Source organism: Tubulanus polymorphus, chromosome 8 (genome assembly GCF_964204645.1).
Source record: "Tubulanus polymorphus chromosome 8, tnTubPoly1.2, whole genome shotgun sequence".
Lineage (NCBI taxonomy): Eukaryota > Metazoa > Nemertea > Palaeonemertea > Tubulaniformes > Tubulanidae > Tubulanus > Tubulanus polymorphus.
This window is the reverse complement of record NC_134032.1, coordinates 11,371,579-11,396,565: the sequence shown is the minus strand read 5'-3', so window position 1 is coordinate 11,396,565 and position 24,987 is coordinate 11,371,579. Positions and strand designations below refer to the sequence as shown.

The following is a 24,987-nucleotide window of genomic DNA, read 5'->3' as shown; positions in this document are numbered from 1 at the left end:
ACGTAGGATATGTAACACCGTATAGTATATTTGCGACGGTGTTACTATTTTGCAACGTGCAGGCCGCTGCAAATCTCGCCGCCAAGACTCCGTTAAGGTGCTGCATCGGAGTTCCTACCAACCAGCAGGACATGTAGAGCAGCGACCCGGAGCTCGACTCCTCGAGACCGCTCCGCAATTACCCAACGGCTATTCGTGTCAGTTCTGCTTCAAAAGTTTCCGAACCCCGTCGAAGTTGAATTGACATCTCGTCGTCCATACCGGAGAACGACCGTTTAGATACGTCGTCTGCCCGAAGTCTTATAGTCAGAAAGTATAGTTTAACCAATCATATCAAACGGGCGCATCCGAACTTCGATTTGGACCGATGTCAGATCAATTTATAACGGCCTAGGGACCCTTTTAAGATATTGTTTATACCTAATGTCCAAATGCAAGACCGGGTCCCAAGCGCTAGTTATATCTATGGAAGTTTTATTTTCTATATGTACATGTATGTATTTTTGTTCATTGTATATATCACGGGGAGCATGTCTTAGTAATACGGCTTGAAAATAGACAGTTTTGTCAATAAAGCTTACGTAAGAATATTTATGTTTTGTCATTTGCATTGCGTAGAAATTTACCCAATTTGAAGAATGAAAAGAGAAAGACTTTTATACGAGAAAGGAGTTGTTGATGAATCTCTAATCACAAGGATTTTACCTTTTCGTGATCAATTCTGGTCTCAAGTCACGACCGCACAAAACTGGGCCCTGGGCGTCATTTGAAAATCGGATGATGTGGAGTAATGTGGAGTTGGGAATTGGAGTTGGAGTCCGGAAATGTGGAGTTGGGAATTTTGTACTACTATATAGGTTTTTACCAAATCTAGTTGATGTTCCAATTCTGTTGTAGATTCTGTAATAACCGGTAAAAAGCTGCGTAAGCCTTTTTTGTTCATAAATAATTTTTTTTAGATAAGGCTAAGGGTAGAGGACGGGCACTCGAGTAAAATGCCTTTATCGCAGTAATACTTGTATACTTATCAACAAAATTGGTATCTAATATAGATGTACTTTTTCAGCAAGCCTACACTTAGATGATTAGATCATAATGAGCTTGAAAATTTGTTACGACCTCAATGATATCTGAGTTGAATGTTATAAACACTGTATCTCATATACAGTGACGCAATTTGGCAAAAATATTTCAACGAACTGATCCGAATTAATTTGATCCGAATTGAGCGGAGTCTAGTGTAAGGTCATTTATATAGAACAGAATCATAATCAAATTCGGGTTTTCTTGATCTTAGAACAGGTACTGTCCCTGGGTTTGATTCGTTTAGATGTGGTGTCCCGTACAAACGCGCTGCACTTGTCGGGAGGAAAACAGGGAGTTTAATTTTTTTAAATCGGAAATGGTCGAAGTACAGATATAGATGTGTGATCATCGGCGGTCGGATACAGAATTCTTTCGTTGAAATCGAAGTACATAAAATCGGAAGTTTCGGTTCTCCGGTTCAACTAAACAAAGACAGAATACGCAAAAACATCAATCAAATCACAAAAACTGAACGGCTTCAACTGATTGAATGACATATTTGAATTACATATGCGGAAAGTTTTTAGTGTCGCTAATTATAACCTGTTAGATACGCACGTTCATATCTATTCATGTATCCCGCTTGAATACACATGACGCGTGGTGCATATGTATATGTATATATTTACTTTTCAGGCAGTCCGGTACATCAACAATAATGTACTAACTAAATATAAAAAACAGCATTAGGGAAACGGATAATGCATCGGAATTTTAGACGCGCGTTTAGATAATCAGTTTTTCAATCTAAGATCCGAACTGGATAGTATCCACAGCAGTTGTTCCTGACGCGTAGGAGAACTCGTACAGGGTCTGGTGTTCAGACTAACCGAACCGCTGATTCGTGGTATATATCAAATTCGTGACGGTAATGCATATTTTCTAATGCGGCACCTGATACGCAATGTCGACAAATGAATCAAAGTGCGGCGAAAAACTTGAGTTAACAAGTGTATTCATACAGCGAGTCACATTTCTACCCATGTCGATAACGTTCGGTATTTTCTTCAACAGTCTCAGTATCGTGATCCTGAAACGACAATCGTCGCAGCACCGGTCGCTCTTTCTGCTCGAAGCTTTGGCCGTCGCTGATATTTCTTATCTCTCTGTCAAATTCTTTCGCGACGTCCTGCGTCCGTGGCTGAATATATTAGTTTACGGGGTTTCAATTCAACGCGCCGAGGTTCATCATAGTTCAAATTTTATCGGGTTTTATTGGATGTATTTTGGTATGTTTATCCTAAACCGGTCTACGAAATTGACGAGGAACTGGATAACGGTACTGATAGCGACGGAGCGGGTTATAAGTCTTAGTTTCCCGCTGTTCGCGCAGGCTCACATCACCAAACGACGCTTATTGATATGCGTTTGCTTGCAATACATTTTCTTCGCTTTCTTCGGTCTTCCATATTTTGTGAATATAAGCCATTTATTCTATTGGTTTGATACGTGTACAAAATTTTACGTTCCAATACTGGCCCGAAGGGGATTAACTGATATTCAGTTCGGTCTTCATTATTGGGGAGAATTGATTTTAACGACACTTTTGACGAGTCTGATACCGATTCTATTGCTTATAACCCTCAATGTCGTTCTAATATATTTGCTGAAACGAATTGGTAAAAATAGACAAAATCTTGGCACCCAAGATTCGAAGTTAAGCAATCTCGACCGAAAAGCGACTAAAATGGCGCTCGCTATTGTCATTTTATTCATCATTTTAGAGTTTCCTTCTTCGCTTTGGGTTTATGGAGTTATGCTATTTGACTTAGGTGTACCGAAGCCGGTTGGCAATGAAGTTCGGAATACACTTATCCGTATATCATCTTTTGGGTCTGACGTGATGACCCCGTTAGATTCGAGCGTCAATTATTTCGTATATTGCGGGACTAACGACAGATTTAGGGCCGAAGCGATAAGAATATTCAAAAATTTTTGGAGTAAGTGTCGCTGTTCAAGACGACAGAGCAGCGATTCAAATGGTGTTCACGGGTAACAACTTTCATTTTTGATGATTCATCGGAAAGATGTCTGTTCAGAAGAAAAATGTTTCCGATTTTGTAAATTGTATTTTGTATTTTGTACGTCAAGTTTTACGTCGTTATTTATCCGTAGCTCCTACTGTAATGCGACTATACAATCTCCACTGTAATGGCACTTAACAATCTGTACCAATTGTTATTCAATTCTCCTCCAGTTGTTGGTCTCACGAAGACCTCCACCACTCGTTGTGTCATCTATCGTTGTTTTCACTAATGTTGTACCGCTGGATCCTTTATGTACGTGGTTATTTTCGCTGATCTGCCTCTTCCTCAAGTAGATTATTAAATACTAGCACTTCTATCTGGAATGATTTCTTTATTTTCTTTTCTTGTTGTTACATTTCTTTCTGATCTATCTTCCTCTAACTCAAAAACCTTAGACTTGTATGCTAATTTGTACATTTTTTTTCAAATTCCTAAACCATGACCTCACCCGCTTCTAACCTTACCCTATTTGGTATGTTCCATCCCTGCTACCATTCTACTACCTCCTGGACTACGCTAACCATCCCCTAAAAGTCCTTTTATCTTAAATATAGCGACTAAATGCTCTTCTTTCTCACTAACTCCCACCTTGTAATCTGATCCATTTGCCATCAGTGTGCGTACCAGCACACATCGTGTACACATTGCCAGTCAGACAAAAACATGCTCTTTGTTCCGACGTAGGATATGTAACATCGTATTGTATACTTGCGAGGTGTTACTATTTTGCAACTCCGTAGTCTGCTTGAAGATTTCGTGTAATTGCAGATATGTGCAGGCCGCTGCAAATCTCGCAGTCAAGACTCCGTTAAGGTGCTGCATCGTACCAACCAGCAGGACATGTAGAGCAGCGACCCGGAGCTCGACTCCTCGAGACCGCTCCGCAATTACCCAACGGCTATTCGTGTCAGTTCTGCTTCAAAAGTTTCCGAACCCCGTCGAAGTTGAATCGACATCTCGTCGTCCACACCGGAGAACGACCGTTTAGATGCGTCATCTGCCCGAAGTCTTATAGTCAAAGGGTTCATTTAACTTATATCAAACGGGCACATCCGAACTTCGATTTGGACCGATGTCAAATCAATTAATAACAACGGCCTTTGAACCCTGTTAGGATATAGTTTATGCCTAATGTCCAAATGCAAGACCGGGTTCTAAACGTTAGTTATATCTATGAAAGTTTTATTTCCTATATGTACATGTATGTATTTTTGTTCATTGTATATATCATGGAGCATGTCTTAGTAATACGGCTTGAAAATAGACAGTTTTGTCAATAAAGCTTACGTAAGAATATTTATGTTTTGTCATTTGCACTGGCTAGAAATTTGGCCAATTTGAAGAATGAAAGGCGAAAGGCGTTAATACGAGAAACGAATCTCTAATCATAAGGATTTGACCTTTTCGTGCCCAATTCTAGTCTCAAGTCACGACCGCACAACTGGGTCCGCGGAGTCATTTTAAACGAGATCGGATGGGATCAATTTAGATTTTCAAATTTGGTAAATATCTTCAATCATAAATTTTTCATCCATTTGATACGCAAATGTTCTTCCTTATTTCCCCTAGACTTTTTCTTAAGTAAGTACATTGAAGTTCAGTTTATTCATTTGGGATTGATCCTGAGCCACTCTCTCTAGGCTATCTCCACACAAGAACGGAATTCTAACATTTTCTTACGTAATGTTAATTCAAAACGGTGTATGTAATGATATGTTTTTCGATTAGGATTTAGAATAAATGAATTATTGGTTTTAGTGTTGTAAAATTTTTCAATCGATGTTGAATGGAGGATAAACTAGGATGCCTTAAATCCGAACCCAGTCCACGTATATAGCCACGTATATAGCCACATTATAGGGAATACCTCATTATAGCAGAGACAATACAAAATACTCCTGTCAGACCTCCTCTAACTGCATGTGGGGGTACCTCTGTCATGACGAGACTTTTTCAGACGATGCGGATTCAAAATCTAAACAACACAAAATAATGAGATGAATCATACTACAGCTGTATTACAAATATAAACAGGACACAATGAAGACTTTCACCTGTTTATGTTTTATGTGGCGAAGCGCTATCTAAGGCTAATGTAACGTATTTGACTGCTGTGGAATACGATGTCAGTTTATCGTTTGGTTGTTTTAATCCTGTTGCGGGAATGGATCGATGCAAAACCGATATTTGTGCCAGGTAAGATCTTCGGAACCTTTGACCTCATCAAAGTTAAAGTAATAAAAAGGCTTTATGAATTTATAGTTATATTTGTACTATACAATACAATACTGTACAGACTGGTACAAAATGTCCTCGGACGCTTTCGTAGCAATTTATCGTGCTACGAAGCTTGAAATATAAAGCGATATAGATCTCAAAATTATGTTTCATATCGCCTGTACATCAATAAGCATATACATCCAAATAATGTTGTACGTACATTGATAGATAGACGTATTAACTACATGTACTATTAAATCTGAAAAAAAACATACATTTGAACAGAATGACTTAGTTTAGTAGGTCTTTCTTCCTCTTATATGGATAAATATCTAGGTCTGCATGAACATTACCATGAAGACGAAATTGACGTCATCTCAACCGAATACCTGCGCAATGTTGGTATGATATCGAGCGAAGGGAAAATGATTCACTTTATCCATGACCGCAACAGACTTCGCATCGACGATGAAATGGGCTGGGGAACCATGCATAAAAATGTGACCCTGAAACTCGCGTTTACCGCCCCCGTTCATGTGCACTTCATCGAAACTAGAGGCACTCACCACGTATCCTGCCATCATGGGGCGTGGATAACCTACATAACGATAAGTTACGACGATAGAAAATGTAGGCATACCCCCCTGATAGAGCCTAATAACGACAAACCAAAGGTAATTTCTGCTGGCGTGATATGAGAATGAAATAAATTGGATTTGTAGAAGACCGAGTAACTGCTAGTAAAACTGCTGGCTTGCCCATAGTGGAATCCTCTATCACAACAACATATACTACCGTCACATACCTGGTTGATCCTCAAAAAAGTAGAAATTTAATTCACCATTGTCACCATAGAATTGAAAGTGCCCAAATTTATTGGATGCAGCGAGAAAGGATATTAAACTATCTTTTTATTTCAGTTATTCACATGTAACATGGATGCCGATACTCTACGTGTTATAGATCTAAAGCGATTTAACATAAAAACAAAGACGTTATACATAGGTCTACGTTTTGCAGAACCGTGTCATCATTCAGGGGATATCGGCATGAGGTTGGGTGTTTTTGGAAAGGTCATCGCTAATAAACATCATCACAGAGGCAACAGTTATGAATATTTCAAACTAAGACAGCAGATAGATTCATGGAAGAATTGTAATTCTTACAGACGTATATATCATTCCAAAGGAATCACCGGTGAAAAGCCTGCTAGAAAGAAGAAAAGGCCTATGAAGAAGAGACCCGGTAAAAAACCTCTGACGAAAAATCCATTTAAAAAACCTCTGAGGAAAAGGCCTTCAAAGAAAAGACCTCCAAAGAAAAGACCAGGTAAAAAGCCACCTAGGAAAACCACTGGGAAAATGCAACCCAGTAAAAGAACTACCACAATGGCCTTAAGGAAAACAGCTAGTACCGCACCTCCAGTATCGACCAGTAGTAAGAAACCAGCTAGACAAAAGCCAGGTAAAAAGCCTCCTAGTAAACCTACCGGAACATTTTCACCACGGAGAACCACTCGTAATATACCTCTTAGGACACTCAGTAGCAAGAAACCACCAAGAAAGACACCAGGAAGAAAACCTCCTTGGAAAATAACTCGAACATTTCCATCAATGACAACCACGCATCTCGTAACATCCAGTAGTAAAAGCCCCTCAGGCAATCCTTGGACATTGACTGGTACTATCAGGAAAGACACAACAACAACAGCTCCTATGATAACCAGTGGTCCTACTTCTTCCAATATAACCACTGGAACAACACCTCACAGCACATCCATTAGCGCAACACCTTACAGAACAACCATAGATACAACACATCAGAGTGCAAATACTAGAACTGAACCAAATAGCACATCCATCGGTATAACATCTTCCACTGGTACAGCACCTCATACAACGCATCGCAGCAAAACCATTAAAACATCGACTTCTAGGACGACCACTGGTATAGCACCTGCCATCACAACCAATGGTACCATACGTCCCAGGATGAGCACTGATACAACACGTAGCAAAACAACTTTTGGTTCAACACTTCCTAGGACATCAATTATTACAGCACCTCCCGAAATAACCACTGGTACAGCACCTAACAATGTAAGCACTGTTACTGGTTCACCACCTCATAGGTCATCAATTAAGTCAATTAGTCCTAAGACAACTACTGGTACAGCAACTTACAATATAACCACTGGTACGTCATCTAACAATATGATCACTGGTACAGCGCCTCCCAAGATAACCACTGGTTCAACATCTCCTAGGACTACAACTGGTACAACACCTCCCACGACAACCGCTGGTACAGCATCTAGCAAAACAACCAGTGGTATAGCCCCTCCCAGGACGAACAGTGGTCCAGCAATTTATAACACAACCATTGATGCTGAACCTCCCCAGACAGCCACTGGTTCAGCAACTCCTAGGACATCCGTTGGTACAACGGCTCTCAACACATCCATAAAAACAGCATCTAACATTACGACCACTGGAACAGAATCTCCTAGGACAACCACTGGTACAGCATCTAACAAAACAACCACCGGTAAAGCACCACCAAGGACAACCACGGGTACAGCATCTAACAATATGATAACCAGTAGAGCGCCTCGAGGGACAACAACTGGAACAGCATCTAACAATATTACCACTAGTACAGCATCTCCCAGGACAACCACTGGTACTGCATCTCCTAGGTCAACCACCGGTACAGTGTCTAACAATATAACCACCGGTACAGCGCCTCCAAAGACAACCACTGGTACAGCATCTAAGAATACAACTACCAGTACAGCATCTCCAAGGGTATCTACTGGTACAGCATCTCCCAGGACAACCACTGGTACTGCATCTCCTAGGTCAACCACCGGTACAGTGTCTAACAATATAACCACCGGTACAGCGCCTCCAAAGACAACCACTGGTACAGCATCTAAGAATACAACTACCAGTACAGCATCTCCAAGGGTATCTACTGGTACAGCACCTCCCAGGACAACCAACGGTACAGCATCTAACAATATAACTACCGGCACAGCACCTCCAAGGAGAACCACCGGTACAGCATCTAACAATAAAACCATCGGGACAGCACCTCACATTATAACCACCGGTACAGCATCTTACAATATAACCACCAGCACAGCACCTCCAATGACAACCAACGGTACAGCATCTAACAATATAACCACCGGGATAGTATCTCCAAGGTCAACCACCGGTACAGGATACAACAATATAACTACTGATACAGCTCCCAGGACAACTACAAGTATAGCATCTAACAATTTAACCACCGGTACAGCACCTCCCAGGACAACCAACGGTACAGCATCTAACAATATAACTACCGGCACAGCACCTCCAAGGACAACCACCGGTACAGCATCTAACAATAAAACCACCGGGACAGCACCTCACAATATAACCACCGGTACAGCATCTTACAATATAACCACCGGCACAGTACCTCCAAGGACAACCAACGGTACAGCATCTAACAATATAACTACCGGCACAGCACCTCCAAGGACAACCACCGGTACAGCATCTAACAATAAAACCACCGGGACAGCACCTCACAATATAACCACCGGTACAGCATCTTACAATATAACCACCGGCACAGCACCTCCAAGGACAACCACCGGTACAGCATCTAACAATATAACCACCGGCACAGTTCCTCCAAGGACAACCAACGGTACAGCTTCTTACAATATAACCAACGGTTCGGCACCTCCCAGGACAACCACTGGTACAGCATCTAACAATACAACTACCAGTACATCATCTCCAAGGGTATCTACTGGTACAGAATCTCCCAGGACAACCACCAGTACAGCATCTAACAATTCAACCACCGGTACAGCACCTCCCAGGACAACCAACGGTACAGCATCTAACAATATAACTACCGGCTCAGCACCTCCAAGGACAACCACCGGTACAGCATCTAACAATAAAACCACCGGGACAGTATCTCCAAGGACAACCAACGGTACAGCTTCTTACAATATAACCAACGGTTCAGCGCCTCCCAGGACAACCACCGGTACAGCATCTAACAATATAACCACCGGCACAGCACCTCCAAGGAGAACCACCGGTACAGCTTCTTACAATATAACCAACGGTTCAGCGCCTCCCAGGACAACCACCGGTACAGCATCTAACAATATAACTACCGGTACAGCATCTTACAATATAACCACCGGCACAGCACCTCCAAGGACAACCACCAGTGCAGCATCTAACGATATAAGCACCGGTACAGCTTCTAACAATATAACCACCGGTACAGTATCTCCAAGGACAACCAACGGTACAGCTTCTTACAATATAACCAACGGTTCAGCGCCTCCCAGGACAACCACCGGTACAGCATCTAACAATATAACCACCGGCATAGCACCTCCAAGGAGAACCACCGGTACAGCTTCTTACAATATAACCAACGGTTCAGCGCCTCCCAGGACAACCACCGGTACAGCATCTAACAATATAACTACCGGTACAGCATCTTACAATATAACCACCGGCACAGCACCTCCAAGGACAACCACCAGTGCAGCATCTAACGATATAAGCACCGGTACAGCTTCTAACAATATAACCACCGGTACAGTATCTCCAAGGACAACCAACGGTACAGCTTCTTACAATATAACCAACGGTTCAGCGCCTCCCAGGACAACCACCGGTACAGCATCTAACAATATAACCACCGGCACAGCACCTCCAAGGAGAACCACCGGTACAGCTTCTTACAATATAACCAACGGTTCAGCGCCTCCCAGGACAACCACCGGTACAGCATCTAACAATATAACCACCAGTATAGCATCTCCAAGGACAACCACCAGTGCAGCATCTGACGATATAAGCACCGGTACAGCTTATAACAATATAACCACCGGTACAGTATCTCCAAGGTCAACCACCGGTACAGCATACAACAATATAACTACTGATACAGCTCCCAGGACAACTACAAGTATAGCATCTAACAATTTAACCACCGGTACAGCACCTCCCAGGACAACCAACGGTACAGCATCTAACAACTTAACCACCGGTACAGCACCTCCCAGGACAACCAACGGTACAGCATCTAACAATATAACTACCGGCACAGCACCTCCAAGGACAACCACCGGTACAGCATCTAACAATAAAACCACCGGGACAGCACCTCACAATATAACCACCGGTACAGCATCTTACAATATAACCACCGGCACAGCACCTCCAAGGACAACCACCGGTACAGCATCTAACAATATAACCACCGGCACAGTACCTCCAAGTCCAACCAACGGTACAGCTTCTTACAATATAACCAACGGTTCGGCACCTCCCAGGACAACCACCGGTACAGCATCTAACAATATAACCACCGGTACAGCGCCTCCAAAGACAACCACTGGTACAGCATCTAACAATACAACTACCAGTACATCATCTCCATCTAACAATAAAACCACCGGGACAGCACCTCACAATATAACCACCGGTACAGCATCTTACAATATAACCACCGGCACAGCACCTCCAAGGAAAACCACCGGTACAGCATCTAACAATATAACCACCGGCACAGTACCTCCAAGGACAACCAACGGTACAGCTTCTTACAATATAACCACCGGCACAGCACCTCCAAGGACAACCAACGGTACAGCATCTAACAATATAACCACCGGCACAGTTCCTCCAAGGACAACCAACGGTACAGCTTCTTACAATATAACCACCGGCACAGCACCTCCAAGGACAACCAACGGTACAGCATCTAACAATATAACCACCGGCACAGTTCCTCCAAGGACAACCAACGGTACAGCTTCTTACAATATAACCAACGGTTCGGCACCTCCCAGGACAACCACTGGTACAGCATCTAACAATACAACTACCAGTACATCATCTCCAAGGGTATCTACTGGTACAGAATCTCCCAGCACAACCACCAGTACAGCATCTAACAATTCAACCACCGGTACAGCACCTCCCAGGACAACCAACGGTACAGCATCTAACAATATAACTACCGGCACAGCACCTCCAAGGACAACCACCGGTACAGCATCTAACAATAAAACCACCGGGACAGTATCTCCAAGGACAACCAACGGTACAGCTTCTTACAATATAACCAACGGTTCAGCGCCTCCCAGGACAACCACCGGTACAGCATCTAACAATATAACCACCGGCACAGCACCTCCAAGGAGAACCACCGGTACAGCTTCTTACAATATAACCAACGGTTCAGCGCCTCCCAGGACAACCACCGGTACAGCATCTAACAATATAACTACCGGTACAGCATCTTACAATATAACCACCGGCACAGCACCTCCAAGGACAACCACCAGTGCAGCATCTAACGATATAAGCACCGGTACAGCTTCTAACAATATAACCACCGGTACAGTATCTCCAAGGACAACCAACGGTACAGCTTCTTACAATATAACCAACGGTTCAGCGCCTCCCAGGACAACCACCGGTACAGCATCTAACAATATAACCACCGGCATAGCACCTCCAAGGAGAACCACCGGTACAGCTTCTTACAATATAACCAACGGTTCAGCGCCTCCCAGGACAACCACCGGTACAGCATCTAACAATATAACTACCGGTACAGCATCTTACAATATAACCACCGGCACAGCACCTCCAAGGACAACCACCAGTGCAGCATCTAACGATATAAGCACCGGTACAGCTTCTAACAATATAACCACCGGTACAGTATCTCCAAGGACAACCAACGGTACAGCTTCTTACAATATAACCAACGGTTCAGCGCCTCCCAGGACAACCACCGGTACAGCATCTAACAATATAACCACCGGCACAGCACCTCCAAGGAGAACCACCGGTACAGCTTCTTACAATATAACCAACGGTTCAGCGCCTCCCAGGACAACCACCGGTACAGCATCTAACAATATAACCACCAGTATAGCATCTCCAAGGACAACCACCAGTGCAGCATCTGACGATATAAGCACCGGTACAGCTTATAACAATATAACCACCGGTACAGTATCTCCAAGGTCAACCACCGGTACAGCATACAACAATATAACTACTGATACAGCTCCCAGGACAACTACAAGTATAGCATCTAACAATTTAACCACCGGTACAGCACCTCCCAGGACAACCAACGGTACAGCATCTAACAACTTAACCACCGGTACAGCACCTCCCAGGACAACCAACGGTACAGCATCTAACAATATAACTACCGGCACAGCACCTCCAAGGACAACCACCGGTACAGCATCTAACAATAAAACCACCGGGACAGCACCTCACAATATAACCACCGGTACAGTATCTTACAATATAACCACCGGCACAGCACCTCCAAGGACAACCACCGGTACAGCATCTAACAATATAACCACCGGCACAGTACCTCCAAGTCCAACCAACGGTACAGCTTCTTACAATATAACCAACGGTTCGGCACCTCCCAGGACAACCACCGGTACAGCATCTAACAATATAACCACCGGTACAGCGCCTCCAAAGACAACCACTGGTACAGCATCTAACAATACAACTACCAGTACATCATCTCCATCTAACAATAAAACCACCGGGACAGCACCTCACAATATAACCACCGGTACAGCATCTTACAATATAACCACCGGCACAGCACCTCCAAGGAAAACCATCGGTACAGCATCTAACAATATAACCACCGGCACAGTACCTCCAAGGACAACCAACGGTACAGCTTCTTACAATATAACCACCGGCACAGCACCTCCAAGGACAACCAACGGTACAGCATCTAACAATATAACCACCGGCACAGTTCCTCCAAGGACAACCAACGGTACAGCTTCTTACAATATAACCACCGGCACAGCACCTCCAAGGACAACCAACGGTACAGCATCTAACAATATAACCACCGGCACAGTTCCTCCAAGGACAACCAACGGTACAGCTTCTTACAATATAACCAACAGTTCGGCACCTCCCAGGACATCCACTGGTACAGCATCTAACAATACAACTACCAGTACATCATCTCCAAGGGTATCTACTGGTACAGAATCTCCCAGCACAACCACCAGTACAGCATCTAACAATTCAACCACCGGTACAGCACCTCCCAGGACAACCAACGGTACAGCATCTAACAATATAACTACCGGCACAGCACCTCCAAGGACAACCACCGGTACAGCTTCTAACAATATAACCACCGGTATAGTATCTCCAAGGACAACCAACGGTACAGCTTCTTACAATATAACCAATGGTTCAGCGCCTCCCAGGACAACCACCGGTACAGCTTCTTACAATATAACCAACGGTTCAGCGCCTCCCAGGACAACCACCGGTACAGCATCTAACAATATAACCACCGGCACAGCATCTCCAAGGACAACCACCGGTACAGCTTCTTACAATATAACCAACGGTTCAGCGCCTCCCAGGACAACCACCGGTACAGCATCTAACAATATAACTACCAGTATAGCATCTCCAAGGACAACCACCAGTGCAGCATCTGACGATATAAGCACCGGTACAGCTTCTAACAATATAACCACCGGTACAGTATCTCCAAGGTCAACCACCGGTACAGCTTCTTACAATATAACCAACGGTTCAGCGCCTCCCAGGACAACCACCGGTACAGCATCTAACAATATAACTACCGGCACAGCACCTCCAAGGACAACTACCGGTACAGCATCTAAAAATAAAACCACCGGTACAGCACCTCACAATATTACCACCGGCACAGCACCTCCAAGGACAACCACCGGTACAGCATCTAACAATATAACTACCGGCACAGCACCTCCAAGGACAACTACCGGTACAGCATCTAAAAATAAAACCACCGGTACAGCACCTCACAATATTACCACCGGTACAGTATCTCCAAGGTCAACCACCGGTACAGCATACAACAATATAACTACTGATACAGCTCCCAGGACAACTACAAGTATAGCATCTAACAATTTAACCACCGGTACAGCACCTCCCAGGACAACCACCGGTACAGCATCTAACAATTTAACCACCGGCACAGCACCTCCAAGGACAACCACCGGTACAGCATCTAACAATATAACTACCGGCACAGCATCTAAAAATAAAACCACCGGTACAGCACCTCACAATTTAACCACCGGCACATTACCTCCAAGGACAACCACCGGTACAGCATCTAACAATATAACCACCGGCACAGCACCTCCAAGGACAACCACTGGTCAAGCATCTCACAACATAACCACCGGCACAGCATTTCTTAATACAACCACCGGTACAGCATCTTACAATATAAGCAACGGTTCAGCGCCTCCAAGGACAACCACCGGTACAGTATCTAACAATATAACCACCGGCACAGCACCTCCAAGGACAACCACCGGTACAGCATCTAACAATATAACCCCCGGCACAGCACCTCCAAGGACAACCACCGGTACAGCTTCTTACAATATAACCAATGGTTCAGCGCCTCCCAAGACAACCACCGGTACAGCATCTAACAATATAACCACCGGCACAGCACCTCCAAGGACAACCACCGGTACAGCATCTAACAATATAACCACCGGCACAGCATCTCTTAATACAACCACCGGTACATCATCTTACAATATACCCAACGGTTCAGCGCCTCCCAGGACAACCACCGGTACAGCATCTAACAATATAACCACCAGTATAGCATCTCCAAGGACAACTACTAGTGCAGCATCTAACGATATAAGCACCGGTACAGCATTTAACAATATAACCACCGGTACAATATCTCCAAGGTCAACCACCGGTACAGCATACCACAATATAACCACTGGTACAGCTCCCGGGATAACTACAAGTATAGCATCTAACAACATAACCACCAGTACAATATCTCCAAGGACAACCACCGGTACAGCATACCACAATATAACCACTGGTACAGCTCCCAGGACAACTACAAGTATAGGATCTAACAACATAACCACCAGTACCATATCTCCAAGGACAACCACCGGTATAGCACCTGCCATGACAACCAGTGGTACCATACGTCCCAGGATGACCACTGATACAACACGGAGCAAAACAACTTTTGGTTCAACACTTCCTAGGACATCAATTAGTACAGCACCTCCCGAAATAACCACTGGTACAGCACCTAACAATACAACTACCAGAACAGCATCTCCAAGAGTATCTACTGGTGCAGCATCTCCCAGGACAACCACCGGTACAGCATCTAACAATTTAACCACCGGTACAGCACCTCCAAGGACAACTACCGGTACAGCATCTAACAATATAACCACTGGTAAAGCACCTCCGTGGACGACCACCGGTACAGCATCTAACAATAAAACCACCGGTACAGCACCTCACAATATAACCACCGGTACAGCATCTTACAATAAAACCACCGGTACAGCACCTCCAATGACAACTACCGGTACAGCATCTAACAATATAACCACTGGTAAAGCACCTCCGTGGACGACCACCGGCACAGCATCTAACAATAAAACCACCGGTACAGCACCTCACAATATAACCACCGGTACAGCATCTAACAATATAACCACCGGCACAGCACCTCAAAGGACAACCAACGGTACAGCTTCTTACAATATAACCAACGGTTCAGCGCCTCTCAGGACAACCACCGGTACAGCATCTAACAATATAACATCCAGTATAGCATCTCCAAGGACAACCACCAGTGCAGCATCTAACGATATAAGCACCGGTACAGCATCTAACAATATAACCACCGGTACAGTATCTCCAAGGTCAACCACCGGTACAGCATACAACAATATAACTACTGGTACAGCCCCCATGACAACTACAAGTATAGCATCTAACAACATAACCACCAGTTCAATATCTCCAAGGACAACCACCGGTACAGCACCTCCCAGGACAACTATTGGTACAGCACCTCCCAGGGCAACCAATGGCTCAATACCTACCACTACAATGACTGGGTCTGCACCTCCTATGTCAACCACTGGTACATTAGCTAATAGGACAACCACTGTTTCCGCGCCTCCAATGAGAGCACCTAAACATCCAACTACTGGTACTGAAACTTCCAGGACAACCATCAGTTCGACACCTCATATGACATCCATTGGAACAGCATCTAACAATACAACCACTGGCACAGCACTTACCAGGAAAACGAACAGTACAAATCCACCCAAGACAACCACTGTTACAAGACATTCCATGATGACTACTAGTACAACAACCAGCAGATTTCCCAGTGGCACAGCACCTAATAAAACAACTTCTGGTTCAACACCTCCTAACGTAACCACCGATACAACAGATAACAGGACAAGCACAGAAACAGCACCTCCCAAAACAATGACTGCTACAATACCTTACAGTTCAACAGTTGGTACTGCACCTCCTATGACAACTACTAGTACAACACCTTACCAAACAACTACTGGTTCAGCATCTAACAATGCACCCACTGGCACAATAAATTACATTACTACAAGGAACAAAACACCTCACAGTTCAGCAACTGATACATCACCTCCCAGAAAAATCACTGGTACAGCTCCTTCCAGGACAACCACTGGTACAACATCGCCCATGGCAACCAGTGGTATGACACCTAATGGTACGGCCAGTGGTACACTACCTGCCAGGACCACTTTTAGTTCAAAACCTAGCAGAACAACCACTGGGACAACACCTCGCAGTACACTGACAAAAACTAGAACAACACGCACAGCACCTTTTATGGCAACTTCTAGCAAACCACCTCCCCGTACGCGCAATGGCACAGCACCTCTAATGGTAACTGGTAATTCCACTCCTAATGCTACAGTGCCTCCCAAGCAGAAAAATGTCTTTCAAACACTTCGTGGACGTCTGAGTATTAAGTCACGAATTAATGTCAACCTGACTAGTACTAGACCACCAGCCAATCAACACAAGGAAAAACAAAAACAGTTGGTGAACAAAGTCGCATCCTTCTTGCAATATCTGAAAAAAAATAAAACATTGCGTGAAAAGATTTTGCCATGTTTGGACAATGTAACCAAACCATTCCTGGATAGGAAGAGGCCAACTTCTACTCCCACAACACCACCGGCTTCTTTATCCAGCAATTCACAGTCTTCTAAAAATGTACCAGCAACTTCAACATTGGCATCAACATTGCCTCTTGTCTCTTCGACTACACGGAGATCTAGTAAAACTACGACATCCTCTGTGAAGAAGGCAACGAGTACCAAGTCGAGCCAAAACCTTAATCCAAAGGAATTTATGGAGCTCTTGCAACGGTTTTTCATGTAATTTAGACCTGATTTCAATAAATCATGTGTCAAAATCTGTTTTACCTTTTTGTATTTAAAACTGTTTTTGTTAGTAAACTCATTCGCCTTATACACGTTCTGCAATTGTATAGTTAGTAGTCTGCTGAATAACGAGCTTTACGATAAATCTTTTCGCTAATAACCGTTTCCATGACTCGCAATATCAAAACGAAAAGAATACAATGACCAGCACGTGATTATGCCGTCTTCTCAATTATCGCATGTGTGCAGGACATTTATCTTGAGCACTCCGCTATATGTTTGATATGCTAGTGAATTGATAAATGTAGGATACCACAGGAAATGGTGGATATGCCGAACATCCACCTATTGCCTACTGTTCGCATACGCCACAACTGTGATATATACCCGTAGGTATGGCAACACGGCGACGCTGTGGCGTGCAAAGCGAACGAAGATTTGCGAAACACGAACCGCAAAGAGTCGAAAAATATCGAAGGAGTTGGTGTCGCCACGGACATTTGAATCGAAGAAATCAGCGTGGTCGTAGTGCCCTGCCCTGAATCGTAGAACCAACAGTAACGAAACGACTGGAAGACGAACAGGCATCCTCATTCCCCTGACACCAGAGATGACACTCGAAGATGAAAGATGCTTTGAATCCCGAGTCGTTGATGTATTGATCGTCGGGCAAAATGTCGTATATATAATATTAAAAAACCTTTTTTAGATTCATAAATCAGACAAAAAAATTAACGGAACAGTCGAACCGTAAAAACGGTTTGAAAAACGGAGACGAATATCGGATATTTTTATTGCGAACGACGTCAATAGAACGGGAAAAAGATTCGATATAAGAACCAAATTGTAGAATTTTCGGTGAAGTTTTACCAGATGTTAAAAAGTGTTTCTGAAAAGAAAGTTTGTCTTGTATTTCACCGATGATTTCTCATAATGCGAGTTACTGTTTCTGCTAATTGGTAAAAATTCCTACTCCAAATCAATTAACCAAAAGATACCGAATTCAATTAAACATTCGTCTACAATCTATATCAATTTAATTGCCTGATTAAATCTTCGTGTGTAGGCAAGATGAAATACGATTCTTTGATGTATTTCTCTAATTCTAAAGATTGGATATGAAGATGAGATGATAGAATTTGAGTTGAACCGAGTAAGCCGCGGGGGGGCCGGTTTCATCGCTAGGGCTTAGAGTTAACGGGGGCGATCAAGGGACCAATGTTGAGCGTAGTACAACTTAGAAAAATGGGCATACCCGGCACCCCGAGAAAACTTTGAAAAAATTTACTGCTTTTTATTGCAATTTCCAAGCAATAAATGAAGTCTTGTTACAAATTACTTTTCTGACATTGACAATTTTCTGCATTGAGATGTAGTTTCCAGGCAATAAAGATGAAGAATGGCGAACCTTTTTGTTGAACATTATTCGTCGTAAAAATGTACCCTTTTCTACTTTTTTGGATTGATATAGACGACTACAAAAGTGCCCTTTTGATTTTGGGAATGAAAAGAAATGAAAAAAGGGCAGGACATTTTCGCGACAGTGGCACGTGCCTACGGTGCTATACCGTTTGAATCCACGCTTGCTTAAGACCAGTTTCAGGCTAACGTAGTTCTCTAGCCAATCTGACACGTTCGGACTTGCGTCAAAATGAAACCGGACCTAGGAATCTTTCGGTTTCTGGATCTAGTATTCGATTTGATATTTCACTGTGAACCAGTTCCCCACTTGTAAATAAAGATTAAGACCAACAGAAAGAATCTACGATGGAAAAACGATTTTATTAATCTGCGATTTATAATATAAGTAGAATGGCTGCCATACAAGATGATTTTTGAGGTGAGCGCCTGTCCCTAAATCTGTTTCATCGGAGACTGCAAATCTAAGTATATATTTTGTACATTCTACCATTCTTAAGTCTGAATACTATTTCTTTTTTTTACAAAAATTCGAGATCATGTGTTGTCATCAATCAACAGGAAAAATGCGTCTGCCCCCGATTCAGGTTTTAGCAGTTTCGTTTTTTGAACAAATGAAATGCCGTCAACCAATCGTTACCGTCGCGGTATCTAAAAACTTCGCCGCAGTAAATGAAAAACATTCTCCAATTAGCGAGCATTTCGTCCGCTTTGTCGGCTCCGTAAAACTCGATGAAAATCTCGTGAACTTTTTCTCGCTTGGCGTCGAGTCGTTCGAGCCACGTGTACAGAGTTTTGCTGTAGTCTTTTCCGTTTACGAGCCACTGATCCGTGACTATCATGTCGTCCTGAATTAGAAAAGAAATATCGAATTAAAGATGACCAGATAATGAAACGAAGGTTTTCCTTAACTATAGTTCGATTAGGACCGACGTAAACAAGGGGCAAATCCAGGATTTTCAAAAGAGGGGGGTGCTCTGGTGGGTCATCCCCTAGAAATATTTGTAAAATTCGACGTCTGTTTTGTCATGCATTCAGAACCCCAGATATTTTTTTTTTTTTGGGGGGGGGGGGGTAGTTCGCATCTAGGAATAGAAGGGGATGAGCAGAAAATTTTTGAAAATTCTGTTGAAGCAGGCGCGTTCTGGTAGATTGGTTCCCGTTTACTTTCCGTGTCGATTTTTTCTAATTTAGCTAATGCAAACCATGTGCCGACGTTTGAAAATTCAAAAAGGGGATTCGTTCGAACTACCGAATCCCATCCCCCCCCCCCTAGGGACGCCCATGCGTCTTTAGGCACTGCTTGATTATCTTGATCATCTCATATATCCAAATGTTACCTTGTACGTGTTAATTTACTATTGGAAAACTGAAAACGAATAATACGAAGGAAAGTGTCAAAGGGGTTGCTGTAGCACCCTAAGCACCTCCTGGACCCTGGCCTGATGAGAGTTGAGAAACGTGGAAATTTTTTTGTCTTTCCAACAGAGGAATATTTGTAAAATTTACCAACTTGGGCGCGGATTTGATAGATATGACTGAGGAGTATTCAAAATCTTTACTGAATCGTGGAATTCATTAACGATAAGAAGGTTGTGAAATGGCGGAAATTTTTGTTCGAAGATATCAGAGAAAACCGACCTGAAAATAGAGAAACAGGTCAGCAGACGGCATGGTACCCCCGGCGAAGAAATTACGAGCCATCCATTCCGTGTCCTTATCTTTCGACGCGTCGAAATTATACGGGAATCGAAGATGGCAGAGAATCTGCGTCAGTAGCAAACCGTCCGGTTTCAACCACGAACTGATTTTCGCCAAAAGTCGGTCGTAGTTCTTCATATGCTACAAAAATAAAGAGTAAGTCGTGAAGATATACGCAACCATCCGTGTAAGATGAATATACAAAAGCAATCACACAGTCAATCAGCCAAAAATGTATACATTTTAGCAACGTTTCGGCTAAAGACTATATAAGCCACCACGAGTACGACTGATGACGGCTAAGTCTTAAGCCCAACGCACACGGCACCGAAAAAACCTTTTTTCCTCGTGAAAAAAACGTTTTCGATGTTTTTTTGTTATGCCGTGTGCGGGGGAGGCAAAACAAAAAACGCCGAACTGAAAAACGTTTTTCACGAGCAAAAAACGTTTTCTGAAAAACGTGTTTTCTGTTTTGGTGAAACAAATGTTTTGCCGTGTGCGTTGGGCTTTAGCCGAGACGTTTCTCGAAATATACACTTCCATTCAATGTATATTGTGTATATACACCTCTATTCAAGGACTTCGCATTTTTGGCTGAATCATTTTGGTTTTTTCCCTCGTATACAAAACAGAGTATTCACACGAGATACATGATAATTAGTTTTTATGTGAATTGATAGTTATCGAAATATTACATATCTAAAACAACAGACAGGAAACACTCGGACTAGAAAGATTGTTAAAACTCAAATTTAATTTTGTTGAGCGAAAACCCACGATATCAATTTAAACCACTGTTATTGTATTTTTCTAAGCGTCTCCACCCATAGTCAGAGTTTATTTGAAAATCACATTCGAGGTACAGGAAATACTCTCAACTATTCGCAAACATTTTTTATATTTTGTAAATGAAAGCTATGACCGTGATACATGTAAACAAATCTTTTTTAGAAACAAAATCAAATAGTAGATTCAATGATGGTTATAATTGATGAAAATCTTAATAAAATGATAATTAACCGCGCTCAATGGCTAGTGGGATTAGTGTGAAATTCATGATTTGCAGCCTTTAAATATTCAACGCGAATACCTCAAACATTTCGATGGAAATGACTCGATCGAATTTCTTCTCCGTGTCGAACGTGTTCGCGTTTGCTTTGATGTGTTCGATGCGGTCGTCGAATCCGAGACGTTTGGCCTCGTCGATGATATAATCGTGTTGAGTTTCCGAATTCGACACGAATACGACTTTACAGTTCGGGTATTTCTCGCATATGTACAAACCAGTCGCTCCCCAGCCACATCCGAGATCCTATAAAACAGAGAGCGTGATTTTGGACTTTCTAAAATAGTAGTGGGAACAATGTTTATGAACACTCGGAGCCGGTGGCGCAGATCGATTTCGATTTTAGATCAAAAACGATCAAGAAAGAGTTTGAGGTCATTCTGGTTCAATAGCCAAACGAACAACTTAAGACAAGCCAAGCTCATTGTGGTTCTATGTACGTATAACTTAAACAATTTACTAAAAGACATGTTTGAATCCATTTTCGTTCTTATAGCCGATCTAATTAACCACTGAAAGCTGGTCAAAGTCTTGAATTCTGTAGACTACTGACTAAAAAACCAAGTTATTTTTCTTTTTCTTGATTACCTATACTCACCATGATAATTTGAGCCCTTTTACAAATAATACTCAAAGAATTTGAGGTAATTTTGGTTCTATAGCCAAACGAACAACTTAAGACAAGTCAAGCTCATTTTGATCCTATGTACGTATAACTTAAACAATTTACTAAAAGACATGTTTGAATCCATTTTCGTTCTTATAACCGATCTAATTAACCACTGAAAGCTGATCAAAGTCTTGAATTCTGTAGACTACTGACTAAAAAACCAAGTTATTTTTCTTTTTCTTGATTACCTTTACTCACCATGATAGTTTGAGCCTTTTACAAATAATACTCAACGAATTTGAGGTAATTTTGGTTCTATAGCCAAACGAACAACTTAAGACAAGTCAAGCTCATTTTAATCCTATGTACGTATAACTTAAACAATTTACTAAAAGACATGTTTGAATCGATTTTCGTTCTTATAGCCGATCTAATTAACCACTGAAAGCTGGTCAAAGTCTTGAATTCTGTAGACTACTGACTAAAAAAAACAAGTTATTTTTCTTTCTCTTGAATACCTATACTCACCATGATAGTTTGGCCATCTTCGACTTGAGCCCTTTTACAAATAATACTCAAAGAATAATCCTCAGCTGAAGGAATTAAGGAAATATCAATTTACTTCACACAATTTTCTGAATCTTTTCAATCTTTTGTAGTAAAGTATTGGAAAAGATATTAATTTTTCTATGCGAGATATAAAGGCCGCATCACCTCTCACCTTCTTCTAAAGAATTGGAATTGTCCGGCCAAACGCAGCTGCTGTATTTCATGCGTTTACCTAAAATCTACAAAACGAGCAATATTGCAATAGGGTTAGTATTATAGGGTATAGCCGAAACGTTGAGTTAAAACTACGAGTTCAATTACTCGTATTCCTTCCTGTATTGCGGGATTTCCCCGAATTCCAGATAAAACAAATTGTTTTTTTCTGTGAATGAAAACCGGTACCTCAACAGAAAATGTATGTAACAATTTTTTTCAAAATTTCTTGATTTATACGAATCAAATTTTTATCGATATTCGTAGGAAATGATTTATCTGATATAACAGTGACCTTTATACGAATCAAATTTTTATCGATATTCGTAGGAAATGATTTATCTGATATAACAGTGACCTAAATCTAAGTAATATATACATATTTATTTGCTTAGCATAACCCTTTGTGTAGCTGGAAAGTGTTAAGATATAGCGAACTCTGATTAACCCGTACATTCACGCACTTTGGCCTGCTTTTTGAATTCGTACATTCACAATAGTGCGATTCCAGAGTGCAGTACGCATGAGGATTTTTAACGAATGTTTGCGTATACAAACGCGTTCAAATGCCTCCTTATATGTAGCGGCTTACGCCATGTACTGCTGAACAGTATATACAAATAACACGCGTCAAAACCATATGAAAAACGATGTAAAATTCCCCCTTAAAATATATAGATTTAAATATAAAATTTTAGCTGTCTCGAAGATTTTATCATTGCTCCATTGCTTATGGACGTTACGGATTAAGCATAAGATGACATTTTTTTCGATTGACCTCTTTGAAATATTTCGTCGGTACTTGATAATGCTGATCATTGGCTGTATCAGTTTCGATGGCGATGTCGGCGTTGCGAAGTTTTCTGATGAATTTTCGTTTGAATTCGTGTTGTTTAACAGCGTCGCCGTTACACTCTAATTTTCCGATCCAAAAATCCAGCATCTTATTCAAATCTGAAAAAAATCATCGTTAGGCCTATAACCTTAAGATACGTCTTGAAGATCAATTAAATATTCAACTCCAAAATGAATGAATTTTCCTCAACGGTTTTCAATTACATTTCACGTTATCAAAAAACATATTTAATAAATTGTCTATTGTAATTGGGGAAATTAAAGGGGTAAGTAATTATTTTATTGGATTTCCTAAATAAACAATTCCAGTTAAAGGCTAGGTCTGGGGAAATGCACAATGATTAATTTCTAAGGCCGCTTTTGGTGAAATGCAGCGTTACTGGGATATGTCATTAAATGTAAGCCTAATATATTTACCACTCATAGGCCTGTACACAAAATTACGTATTCTGCCAATTTTAAGTGCGTTTAAATACATTTCTTAGGTTTAATACAGCAATATTTCATAGTCACCTGTCTTCAATTCTGCATCTGTTTGTTTGGCAGGCTCCATTTCGACCGTTCAAATCTGTTGACAACTTAACTGATAGAGAAACGAGGAGTGAATGAGACAACTGATCAGTACTACGGAAATTTCAGGACTTCTCAACCATTGCGCCATCTAGCGGGAAATCTTCTAACGAGCTATTACGCGGTCGGCGATGCAGGGCGCTGTTATTGATGCGACTGTAGCCGTGAATGCAACCGGCTCTTCGGATTCTGGATAACAAACATGGAGGATTAGATACGGGTGCAGCCACATCATCACTCAGCATCAGCAGCAAAGTGTGACATCAACATCATTCACCGTTATCAATCCGGATTCTTTCTATATATATTTCACCACGTATAC

General features: G+C 42.1%; 2 protein-coding genes across 2 annotated transcripts; one reads left to right on the top strand and one right to left on the bottom strand.

Moving 5' to 3' along the window:
- Positions 1-16,087: 16,087 nt before the first annotated feature.
- On the top strand, positions 16,088-17,684 carry LOC141909530 (uncharacterized). The gene has a single exon (XM_074799972.1). The coding sequence runs from the start codon at positions 16,202-16,204 to the stop codon at positions 17,678-17,680; it is 1,479 nt and encodes a 492-aa protein (XP_074656073.1). The 5' UTR covers positions 16,088-16,201; the 3' UTR covers positions 17,681-17,684.
- A 1,769-nt stretch (positions 17,685-19,453) lies between these two features.
- Positions 19,454-24,742, bottom strand: LOC141909537 (uncharacterized). Its single transcript, XM_074799981.1, has 7 exons — positions 24,609-24,742; positions 24,019-24,194; positions 23,200-23,266; positions 23,007-23,071; positions 21,893-22,114; positions 20,743-20,943; positions 19,454-19,949 (listed from the first exon to the last, which is right to left on the bottom strand). Exons 1-7 carry the CDS (start codon positions 24,646-24,648, stop codon positions 19,692-19,694), a joined length of 1,029 nt encoding a protein of 342 aa, XP_074656082.1. The 5' UTR covers positions 24,649-24,742; the 3' UTR covers positions 19,454-19,691.
- Between the last annotated feature and the right edge of the window lie 245 nt (positions 24,743-24,987).

Bases quoted from the DNA above. Each gene is read 5' to 3' on its own strand.
- LOC141909537 (XM_074799981.1), bottom strand. From the start codon at position 24,648: ATGGAGCCTGCCAAACAAACAGATGCAGAATTGAAGACAG. The intron at 23,267-24,018 runs GTCAATCGAAAA...CTCGTTTTGTAG, and splicing joins CGACGAAATATTTCAAAGAG to ATTTTAGGTAAACGCATGAA. The intron at 20,944-21,892 runs GTATTCGCGTTG...TTATTTTTGTAG, and splicing joins TTTCCATCGAAATGTTTGAG to CATATGAAGAACTACGACCG.
- LOC141909530 (XM_074799972.1), top strand. From the start codon at position 16,202: ATGACAACTACAAGTATAGCATCTAACAACATAACCACCAGTTCAATA.